This window comes from Galleria mellonella, unplaced genomic scaffold (assembly GCF_026898425.1).
Source record: "Galleria mellonella isolate WM207_F2 unplaced genomic scaffold, CSIRO_AGI_GalMel_v1 utg103, whole genome shotgun sequence".
NCBI classification, from domain to species: domain Eukaryota; kingdom Metazoa; phylum Arthropoda; class Insecta; order Lepidoptera; family Pyralidae; genus Galleria; species Galleria mellonella.
This window is the reverse complement of record NW_026441966.1, coordinates 3,355,296-3,367,798: the sequence shown is the minus strand read 5'-3', so window position 1 is coordinate 3,367,798 and position 12,503 is coordinate 3,355,296. Positions and strand designations below refer to the sequence as shown.

The 12,503-nt window shown below is 34.8% G+C and overlaps 1 protein-coding gene across 8 annotated transcripts in view; it reads right to left on the bottom strand.

Moving 5' to 3' along the window:
- Positions 1–105: 105 nt before the first annotated feature.
- LOC113517440 (uncharacterized) overlaps positions 106–12,503 on the bottom strand; it is a 512,876-nt gene continuing 500,478 nt past the window's right edge. For 6 of the 8 annotated variants that reach the window (XM_052903325.1, XM_052903481.1, XM_052903521.1 and 3 more), the window contains 7 exons: positions 10,774–10,939; positions 9,428–9,576; positions 8,931–9,060; positions 6,329–8,573; positions 6,082–6,229; positions 5,530–5,665; positions 106–3,464 (listed from right to left, as the gene is read on the bottom strand). In XM_052903325.1, the coding sequence (XP_052759285.1) occupies positions 3,277–3,464; positions 5,530–5,665; positions 6,082–6,229; positions 6,329–8,573; positions 8,931–9,060; positions 9,428–9,576; positions 10,774–10,939 (3,162 nt within the window). In that variant the 3' untranslated portion in view covers positions 106–3,276. Of the gene's footprint in view, positions 3,517–3,562; positions 4,254–5,529; positions 5,666–6,081; positions 6,230–6,328; positions 8,574–8,930; positions 9,061–9,427; positions 9,577–10,773; positions 10,940–12,503 lie in introns of those variants that run through there. The other 2 variants (XM_052903447.1, XM_052903411.1) reach the window with 2 other exon arrangements.

The window sequence follows — 12,503 nt, the reverse complement described above, 5'->3', positions numbered from 1 at the left end:
AATCAGACCCAGGACGAAGATATTTTTAATGTGGATGACAGATACGTAAAAATGTCAATGACACACTGAAGTCTAGATAGGGGAGGGTATAAAAATTAAACAAAATTTAATTTGGGAACGGAATCATTTATTGAACCCATCTGTAATAGTAGATAATTATATTGTTACTCTACACATTTTGTACTGCTGAAAGTACCTACCTATCTCATGTATTACTATGTCTTAGGTTAGAATGTACTAACAAAATGCACCCAATACATTTATAAACTTTTATTTTCGACATTTTTTTTTGTGCTCCAAAACCAGCGGTAGTTACCAATCACAGTACCTTTGAATTCTATGATCATTAATCATTAATACAATGTTTACAATATCTTTACGAGAAATGATAGCATGCTGATTTTGTATTGATGAAATAAGTATGTATCTATATAACAAAATACTGTCCACATTATGATAAATTTACATTTTAACATTCCACATTACATTAACACTGTTTTGTTTTTTCTTATTCAAAAATTCATTTTCAAATGTATACAAACGTTTTAAAAGTTCATTAAAATAAAACACGCTCGGATACACAGTAGTCCGTAATTGACAGGCAGGAAAACTAAGGAACGCAGTTTTTAATAGTTAATTTAACAGAAATGGATAATGTATATCTATGTACAAGTTGTTTTTACAGTAAAATTATTATGTCTCCTTATTAATTATTGCAGTAGTAGAAGCATTATTCAACTTAAGATTACGAATTCGGTTTTGGACGGACATAATTTGTCGTTTTGACGATAAGAAAATCATTCACTAGTGCGTGTATCCGAACGTGGCTAGGAAGGGGTGTTTTCTCAGTTACTATTCAGCTTCTAAAAGACAAATACATGGCTATTATTAGCTTATACTATGTTTAATATTTTAGATATCGTTCGTGCCGTCACTTCATTATATTCATTAATAATAAGTATAAATCTTCCTTTATTGTCTTCAATCATTACAGTTTAAAAAAAAAGAGTTGGGAATAAAATTATTTGGGCAATAAACATTAGTGTCGCAGCGTAACAAGTGGAGGCAAAATCGTGCGTTCAAACTGCTTTGGTTCCGCCATTATATAAAACTACATTATAAGTTTACAATGTACCGTTTAGGTTTATAACCGCGTCCAACCAACATTTGCAAAGTAATCCAAAAAGCTACTTCGACCGTAGATATAAGGTGAAAAGATAACGCAATCGTATGTAAAAACTCGTCATGCAAAATATTGGCTTTAGTATAGAATTAGAAGGTATTCTCTATATCTCTGGATATAGATTTAATTTTTAAACTTGCATTATCTCTTCTACCTAATACCTACTTGTGATTCCGACTTATGTAACAAAAAAGAAATATGTGTTATCCAATTGTAGGTATAAATAAAGTGGAATATATTTTTATTAAAGATAGGTTTTATTAGACATATATGTATAAGTTGGAATTTAAAATAAAATATCCATATGCATAACTTAAATGCAAAGGCTTGTTTGTAATTTTGTATTACATTATAGTTATATGATACATATTTTAAAAAAAGGTTTTAAAATAACAAGTTGTTAATTAGGAGGTATGATGGAATGAACATAATCCGTTTTACCACAAAAAAAGTTAAAAGTTGCAATAGACATGTATTTAATACATGTTTAGATGCCTTACTACAAAAGTCCGTCTAATATCTCTTTAGGAATATACAAAAGCATGTTTATGTTATTAAAAATAAAAAGTGTTTAAAGTAATATATATTTTTTTTATAATAATCTATATATTTTGACACATATAAATAAACATTATTACACTGAATAAACAATGTTTAATTACTTAAATAGAGTTTTTTTAAACGCTGTTTAGATAAGCAGTTTTCTGTAGGACCGAGTATTTCTCAATTGTTACATAAGTCACTTCATAAAAATACAGGATGGTTGCCTTAAGAAATAATAGAAGTTCATGATATGTACCAAAGTATACACAAATGATCGACACCTCGCAAACGATACAATTCAATAAATAGCATTCAATGACGTCATAATTATTATATACACTTAACATAGTTTAGTACCCTTCGATTTAATGGATCTCCTATAATGTTAACCGATTGTTATAGTTCATTATTCTTTATAATTAATAAGTGTAGTAACTAACTCGTTAATTATTCGTAATTGTCAATATTTACATAAGTACCTAGTATATGATTAGTAAGTAGCGGTCGTGCGACTAAATAATGCGTTCTCGTTTCTTCTTATTTCGTTATATGCAGAGCGAAAGAGATGCAAACATAACTTTGTCGCACGACCGCTCAACTTAAAGATGTTACAGACTCTGAAACAGAACTCGTTCTAGACCCAACAGTAACGCTTCGTTCGGTTAAAAAGGAATCCATTTAAATGTATATGAAAATAAGTGGGACTTACAGTATATACAAAAATATCACATTACTTCGAGGCCGCAGCTTTCATTTACTTAGTCAGTAGTTATTTCGTCTTCTTACCTAAGTTGTCAGTTATTGGTTCGAAGCGTAAGCTAGACATCGCATGAAGTAATCAACCCTATTTCTATTGCTTTACAAAGCTGTTTCATTTGTAGGAAGCTAGCATTGTTTCAAGCGCAAATCACAACATTGGGATGTTTGTTCAATTTATCGTTATTTGTAAATTTGGAAATCTGAACATTGCTTAGTAAAATTTATACAAAAACAGCGCATCAATGCCATTTGTGTATATTCCCTTTCTCCCACACCTACTAAAGAAATCTATAAAGAATTTTATAAATCGATTTATAACTATGTGCCTCGTCATAGTTTGATTAGTTTCAAAGTGAAAGGACTACGATAACTACACCATGATAGTTTGAAAAGTATGCATTGGATTCTAACTTTTCTCTTGCTACCTACAATCGTTAACGTTTTAGAAAGTAACTTTCAAACAATCTGTCTACCAACCTTGTCCGCGAAAATGAGACGCTAGACATGTTTATTTACAAAGCGTTAACGTTTGTAGAAATAGAGAGGTTTGCCATTAAATTTGTGTACAGGCTCAGAAGAGGGACACCTCCAGCAAGCTGCAGCCCTGTGGACCGTGCAGCCATCGACGAGACAATGCCACACTATAAATTATTAGGCTCACCGTCGATACACGGGCTACGCGAAAGCAAACACTACCGGGGGAGCGCGTGCACTCCGACTGCCACTCACCATAACTATCACAAACGAGTGACATAGAAAAATATAATATTTGGGATGCGTTTATTGCTAATTTAGGTACAGTCTTTGGTGTTCTCCGGCGAGGAGCCGCCAGAGAGGTCGTCTAGGAAGTCGAATGTGGCTACGGCGGCGCGCTCCCGGTCGCCGTAGCGGACGAAGAAGCCCTCCCGGCCGAGGATGGAGGGCCGACGACCGCGCGGGAACCTCAGCACGCCGAGTCCTCGGCTGCGTAGAGCGGCCGCTGCGCAAACGCCACGTTAGTCACTACTGGCGACAGTGGCGACCGCCGCCCTCTGGACGAGACGAACAGCGTGAGCAGCCGCGCCCCCGCCCCGCCCCGCCCCGGCCCTTCCCACACGGCTCACGCGCAACTCCACCGCACCGCTCCGCTTAGGTTGTTACATGGGATCACCAGGTTGTTAGAGTCGAACTACATGAGCTTTGAATGTAGGCGATGGCGAAAAAATAACAAGTAATGGTGTTTTCTATAGATATCCGTCCTAATTGCATCGCATTACTATAGCAAAATACTCACATTCAACAATTTTAGGCTCGGCAATAGGATTTTGATGTCATCGCGATGATTTTGGCGCATTATAGTTACGATTGCATTAGGATATTGACAAATGGGTGATTTTCAACAATTTTTCTGAAGACATCAACTTATATGTAGACTCAAAACCTAAAAATTCACCGAAATTAGAAATCGCACGAGTTGAAAATCAACTAATTATTCAATCGACGCCTACATTCAAAATATAATTATCATATTCCTTTTATTGAATATTTAGACACATTGGTTATTTGAAAAAGAACCTGGTTAATCCCATAATATTTAATTTAGCATCACTTCGAAATGGGGAGTCGAAATATTAAAAAAATGTCAAAATATTAAAATTTTACAAGAATAAAGAACAGTGCAATAAACAAGAGACATGTCCTGCGGAGCGGCGTTTACATGACATCTACTCGAAATGAGGCGAGAGAGCGAGATGGTGCGTGTGACTGAGAGCGGAAACGAGTGACGTGGCTGAACGTGACGAGACAAACATGGCATGACATGGTGTTACATGACAGACATAGACAAATTCAGCGTTCAATGTATCTATTAGGTTTAAAATTTGCTAATAATTATTATTGCCTTGAAATTTGTAAACTTAATGGAACTCCAATAATTAGATTCATTCTTATTACGGGTTCACAACCATTGTCTAAATAACTCTTTCCAACCAGTCCTTTTTCCGGTACGTCTGGATATAACAATGCGTCTCAAATTGTAATGTTCGGGACATGTATAAAAGGTATTGGATCACTAAATGTTCGTTACGCTGAATAGTTCACATTTAAAATTGATTCTTACAGTCTACTGCAAGTATATGCAACTTTATACATTTAACGCTGAATACACAGAAAACAAGCAAAATAAAGAAACAAATATCTTTCGTGCCCTCATACCACCATCAAAATAATCTTAAATATTAGTTACAAAAGCCTTTGTATGAAATTATCATATGCTAGTACAAGAACTTATGGCTAATCCAATCAACAAAGTTATGTTAGCTTAACTTAATAATATCTATAGATTTACACAAGGTCACAGTTTGTCAAATGAAATCCTTTAGAATGAATGACAATTTGATTTCTTGATTGGGTGATATGAAGAAAGGCCAAAAAATTATAATCCATCAAATTAACAACAAAACATAAATTGTTTTTAAGCGTTTTGATAAATTTTTTGACCTATCTATTAATAAATAGCGTACAAATAGCTTACAAAAAATAATTACCTAGAAATTGTGCAACACAGTAATAGTAAATCTAACGGAAACTTCTGTATCATTATTAAAAAGCATCCATCTCTCAGGTTCCAATATACAGATTAACATTTCAGTCATAAATGTCCATTGCTGAATGCATTGTATTGCTAGTTAGTTATGCAAAAATTATGCAACTCTTATGGACATATCTGGTAATGTGGCTTTCTGCATGAACAGTTCAAACGGATGGTAGGGGTATAGTTTGTTTCAATAGAATTTGATGACAAAATAATCTAGTTTTGTTGAAATTATCACAGAAATAAAATATAGTAAGAAATGGAAATATTAAATCAATTAATAAGTTTTTGATTGGCACTATTATTGGGTATCAGTAGATAGTCTTATGGCCTTATTAATTAATCGTTTATTTGTAAATTCATTAAACTTTATATACAGGCTATAGTAGATAGCAGTGCATAATGAATGGATGCTTCCTAAATTGATTTCGTTACATCACATTTAGTTGAATACATCAACAGTTCAACTTACCAGTTTTCTGTCTCCTAGATCTGTGGAGGCGGTGGAGCCTAGAGTAAGGTGGCGGTGGTTCTGCTGGGGAGGAGCCGCAGGACGAAGGAGACGAGTCACTTGATGCTAACATCACATCCAGCAGGTTTGCACGCGCCTGAAACGTACGGGGATATCGATTTGAATTTTTCTATCACTTGTTAATATTACAGTATGATTTAAATTCAAAACCATTTCGTATTTGTATTGTTAGAGAGCTGATAAATTTTATCATAAATTTGTGAGGCCTATTCGGTCGGTAGAATGATGTTTGTCCAAATCACGTTTTAGTAGATTTTTGTGAGACTTAGAATATTAAACTATGACTGAGGTATTATGTTTCTGTACTCTGTAATTTTACTATCATGTTTCTCTTTTTAAACTGAAACACAATCATGCAAACATAGCGTGTGTTCATGGCAGAAACACGAATGGGAGATTTTTGTCAATAGTAAAAAATATGGACTACATTGTATGTTCCTTTTATAATACGGAGAGAATAGAAAAATTGAGTAGGTTCAATTTGTAATTTACCTTAGGATCGCTGAAATCTATATCTTTTTCAACATGTACCCATCCTGTGGGTGCCCATAAAGCGCCGTCTTTTTGAGTATGCGTTTTTTCTTTTCTATCTTCTGTCCTGACTTCACTCGTGGTAGAGGTGTCATTTTGACGTATCATTCTAAAAACCAAATCAAATATTATTATTATACATATAATAATTTATACTGTTACAATATATATATATTTACTTTTTTAATATAGTAAAATAATAAATTACCTATTTAGTTCTTCTATGACGTCTTTAGAAGTAGCAGCTTCATGGAAACTTAGTGTGTGATCCTGCTTCACAATAATTGGTTCAGGAACTGGAGTGGGATTAGTAGTTCCTGGTTTGAGTTTCTCTGCCACTGGTATTTTGGATCTAGTTCTATTTGGCGAAGATGGAGGTCTTTTAGCTCCCAGAAGGGTCGGTATGCGACTTTTCTCGCTTTTAAATTTTACTTCTTTCTGAGTTGCATCATTCTTATTACTTACTATCACAGTTTCGGCAGTAGAAGTGCTTGTAGTATTTGATTCAGTCATTTGAGGTGAACTCGTTTCTGGCGATGAACTTTCCTCTTCTTCTGGAACAGTAACTAAAGTTCCTGTGCTTCTTCTGCAAGCACTCAATACCTCTTCTACTAGAGAAATCTCAGTTTCTCCAGTTGGGAAAGTGAAACTTGATGATTTTGTTAAACAAGTTCCGCCATCTACCCTCTCGGCGACTGGGCTTTGCATATTTAACTTTATATTTACTGTATTTTCTTTCAATGCTGAACTGTGGTCCAGGTTCCGACTAGATTCATGATCACACCTATCATCTTTTATTTGGGCCACAGGCTCCTCCTCTATATCTATACTTTTATTTATTTCATTCTTTCTTTGCACCTTTAAAATATGATGCTCATCAATTTCGTTTTCTCCGTTTTCTATTCGTGATAATCCATCGTAGTAATCTCCAGATTCCGCATACGGTTCTTCTCGTTCTATAAATTTTGGAGTTGACTTTGGCTCGGAAACAATGTCACAAGGTGCAATTTTTTGTCGGTCATTAGAAACATCGCAAGAGTCATTCTCAGAAAAACTACCAAAAGAATCTGGTCTTTGTCTGTCCTCCGATACTTCACTACGGGGACCGACAGAGTCATCGTCAAAGTCAGCAGCGGCATACGGGGGTGGCAATTCACGTATTTCAGATACGGGCCGTGAAGACATTGAGTCAGATTCTTCTCTGTCGCGACAATACTTTTGTTGCTCTGCAATGAAATGAAGAACATTCTGAATGGCTTGTTCACGATCTTGAAGTGCCATGGCCTGAACATCGTGAACTCTCAAATGATTTGTAACAGGTATAATCTCTTGGGCCGGCAAACCTCTTGATGAGTTTGATGCTAAACTTTTAGTGCTCTCGTATTTAACGAGACGATAAAAATCTCTTGTAAAATCTACACCAATATTGGCACAGTCACCGTCTTCACTCAACGCTGTACTTGATCTCTTATCGGGTGCATCGGAAGCACTAGACCAAGATCCACCCGGTGAATGTGTTCCGGTACTCTCCCAGCGTTTGTCTGATGTTTCGGGGTCATCTCCTATTCTACAATCATCAATTTCTATAGTCGCAAACCCACAATCATTCCATAAGCAATCACCTACATCTTCTTCTAACTCTAAAGCATCATCTTCTCTTATGCTAGGTAATGTTGAGAGCGATATTTGTCCCGGAGTAGTAATTTCAGCAAATGGGGATTGTCTGTCTCTGAGATCTTCGCATGACAAAGATAGGCTCCAGTCTTCCAATTCTGCTCTATCATATTCTAAATCAGCTAAGTCACGATGTCTCTGCTGTAATGCTGATCTGGCGTCATCCAATTCTAGCCAATGTTGAACATAATCCGCATCATATTGCGAACCATCGGCTCGTTCATCTACAGTACTTCCCCAGGAAACTCTTTCAGAACTCGTAGTTGAAGCTATTGCAACTCGTCTTAGTGGTCTTTCGGGTGCAGGTTTCAGGTCTAATACTAACACTCCAGAGCTAGGCGACGGACTATCAAGACAGCTTGTGGGGCATGTAGTCCCTGCCAAGAGTTTTAGGCAAAGATGGGAATCTGAGAAACTTCGAACGACATGTTGAAACGGCAAGACTGGACGTGACGGGGGATAGCTGCCCCTGACTCCCGCAAAAGTTACACCTATTGGAAAATAAATATAATCTGCATCTGTTGCTAAAAGTCTGGCATGTCGACGAGATTCCCTGGGATTTATGGAGACGATAGTTTGATTATCAGTTTCATCAGACGCTTCATTTAAATCTGGTAAGGCGCGATCAGCAGCGTGGTCACTCTGCCTAGAAGCATCGGCTTGTACATCGCTAGACATAGTTGAGTATCCTTCATCTTTCGCACCACTTTCTGGAGACTCTGCACCTGCTTCACACTGCTCGCCACTTTCTTCTTCAGTTACTTTTTCGCCATTGGCGCCTGGAAGGAGCAATAATTTATTTGTGAGCTAATTAGTTTAATATCATCTCTTTTTAATATACTAAAAGTGAAGCTGAACGATCTCTGTAAATAGAGACATTTAAAAAAAAATTTATGAGGGGTGTTAATTCTAATAAACTATTCTATTGCTCTAGCAATAGACGCAAAAACAATAATATTTAGAATTTTTGTATGTTTGTTCCAACATCATTACTACATCAGTTTGGACAGCCGAACATAAAATCTGGTATTTTATCTTAATATTAGATGGTGTATAGAAGAACTAGTCTATTCTAACAACCAAGAATATGAAGTTGCGGGCAAGCTAGTAAAGAATAAAATTAAACGATTACTCACCTCGAACCGGATCAGTGCTAGGCTGTGGCATACTGAGGCTTAGTGTTGCTGGTCTCGCTGGAGCAGCCCACAGAGTAGGATCTACTGCTGACAACGCACGGGCTAAATTAGCTGGAGTCACTTCTAGGCCCTGAAAGAATACCGTTTGATATGTATATATTTATATTATTTTTCCTTTATACTTATATATGTATTTTATAATCAATATCTTATGTTATTATAATTATGTTACGTTTATTACTTAATAGATACGTAGATATATTATTAAGTATACGTAGATTATAATTAGCTCTCCTATTCATAAAGTACTGCGTTCTCAAAGATTGATTTGTAGAGAATGCATTAGGTTTGCCTTTTGTACAGTTTTTTATTTGGTCAATAAAGGTGTTTAAATTAATAAATATGGAAATTTACGTTTAATATACTTTTTTTTTTATTTAATTAAATAATTTAATTTTTAATTAATTTAGATAAATTTATTCTTAGGTGTACCTTACCTTAAGCTCAGTCCAAATATCGGCAAGGATTTGATGCCGTCGCTTGTCGTCTTGACTTAACGGATGTGGGTGCGGCACCGGCGGGGCTGGTGGTGGGGAGTCCCGGAATGAGACCAGAGACCCGCAGGAACCGACGTCAACAAGGTGTACTGAAATGTAATTATTATAATTAATTTTAAATACGTGCATTAATAACGGAATTAGAAATTGATAACTGAATTCTTTCTGCAAATTATAATGGCAAATAATCTGACGATTCATGTGATTGGAAAATTGTAATTGCCTATAGACATGAAGAGCACTATGAATAATTATTTAAATTTAGAACTTGGAAGTAAATGTCTGTATCAATTGATTAATACCGGTAGAACAAGCCCTATTTGGTTTTTGATTAGATGGCTGGTTGTGATCACGACGTGGTGTAATCCACGTCAGAACGTTGACAATAAAGAAGCAGGTATGCTGGTACTATTTACCTGTACAATCTTTTCCATCGCGTTAAATCCCGATTGTGTATTTAAAAATATGTGTAAATAACGCGAAAGTTTAAAATTAACTATTCTAGAATTATTCTTGATGGGTTTTTTTCACTATCTACTATGATTCTGAAATTTTTTGAGCCAAAGTGCGTGGCTATCGGGATACACATATCTACATATGTATATCTACATATCTACACTCATAGTGGTGTAGATATGGTATGTTTATGTCTTTATTTTAAATTGTGATTTAAATTTAATTTAAATGTTATAGATTATTAATTATAATATTATTGTCTATTTATATGTTCAATTTGTTTTATATAGTAGCCGGAAGTTATTACAAATAGTTTATTTTGTTATAATGTATTTTTTTGCTGTCAATGTAAATTTGCAAATAGTCACACTATTTATAAATTTATTTATTTATTTTCTTTTATTTGGTTTATAATTAAAAAAATAATAAAATATAATTCAGAAGGAGACTTTGTACAAAAGTCGATTGCTTGAGTACCTCTGTCCCATTTGTGTTTCTACCGTGAAGCAAATGTGATGTGTGTGTAGTTGAATGACTGTGTTTCGTTTTGAAGAGTGGGATATGGCGTGAATTTACTGGGTACAGAGGAATAACATCTGAGTCCTCAGGAATGGCAACGTATGGGGGGTATCATGGGCGAAACAGTATACTCTGTTATGTCCATGGTACTGCTCATGTCTATAGGCGATGGTTACCACTTTCCATCAGGTGGGCCGTCAGCTTGTTTGCCATTCTAAGTTGTATAAAAAAAAAAAATTTTTTTAGGTTGTTGTATTGTTTGTTATATGTTTGTGTTTTATTAATGTGCAGACATAATCGACTATTTCTACCTTGCAAGTCTTTTGGCGTGTGAGGTGTATGTGGTGTGAGGGGGGTGGCGGGCGAGGGCCGCGGCTGCGGGCGTAGCTGCCGCACCAGGAGGGCACTCAGCGCTCGATTTTGCGCTTCGAGCTCGCGTACCCTTGCGCGGGCGCATCCCAACTCTTCGCGTACGCTCTGTAAATTAAAAAAAAGACATTTTTGTTTATTTTGCAATTGAAATAAAACTTTTAAAACAGACTGTTATTATGTTATTCATCGCCCATTAGAGAAATTTAAGTTTTTCGTATTATTTTTGAGGAAATTAATTGAAGCGCACGCGTAATATTTGGAAATTCTTGCTGTGTACTACAGGTTCCAAACAAAGATGTATTATAGATTTAAATTGCTTTACCTACAATATATTTTTGTGTATTGTATTTTTACAGCTGATTTTAATTTCAATATAGGTCTGGAGATCCAATGACGATTAGATTAGGCAATTTTTAAGTATAAATAGTATTTAGGTATTATTTTTTTGTATCATCTCAGCTATAAATAAAATAAAAATGACTTTTAGTTACAGCATCCATTATATATTCAATAAAAAAAAAAATGGAAGTAAACATATATTCTCAGGAAATATAAGTTATTTTAAATTCGATAAAAAACTGAATAACAAACTAATTTGCAGTTGAACCATTAAACTGTGGAAAACTCATTTCGGGCCATACTTTCAGCAATTAAATTGGATACGCTGAAATTCAAATTAGGAAGTAACACAGCCGAAAAAGTTCCCCTATTTGGATATAGCTCGTCAGTTGTCTTGAATATAGGCGCGTATATTTTAATTATGCTTCATTAGTTAAATTAAATTCGAGTGAGGTAATTGACGGGCCGTAATTACAAGTAGGGTGGGGAATAGGATAGCGGATAGCAAGACATTGCTTTCAGTGTTGCCAACTTTTGGACATTGCGCCGAATTTCGTGGGGACAGAATCATGTTTATTAAAATATTTCACCAAGTTTTAGGTAGTAAGAAGTCCCGAAATTCGTTTTATAAATACAATTAATTTATCCTTTTAATTTATCTAGATAGATATTAATTAGTCTGAAATTTGAAACATATTTTGGCTTTTAAATATTTGTTTATGTGTAGATTTTAAGTACCTTGTATATTTAATTTTTGAATTTTTATGAGCGAATTTTTTTTAGTTTGAATTAGAATTTCTCTAAATTTTAAATAAAATATGTATACACAATTCAAATATGAAACAAGACGGTTGGATGCGTAGTGTTAAGAGGATTAAAACTTTCTATCGTATTTGGGCTCTTATTTATTTGTATATAAAAATATTTACTTCCATTGGTTGAACACTTTCCTAAAATGATACGAGAAATAAAGTAAATAAATGATACACATATATTTTTTTGTTTTACTCAAAAGTAAAGTTGGTTTTTTAAAATAAATCGATTTTTTTACAATAATGTAGTTAAAATTATCTATCTATCTATTTTTATTTAAGGCTTTAGATAGTCAGTAATTAGCGTCAGAAGGCACACTGCGAATATGATTGATGTTCAAAGAAACAAAATATACGTAAAATATCTATAGCACGTGCGTATGTCATCGCCACAACTAAAGGAGTAATTACAGACGTGGGGTGTCACACGATGATAAAAGACAGTTCGTAAGATTATTAGAGTATTAATGTGTAATTTCGCAGAGCAAATTTCGACACTTGATATTATATACATCGTG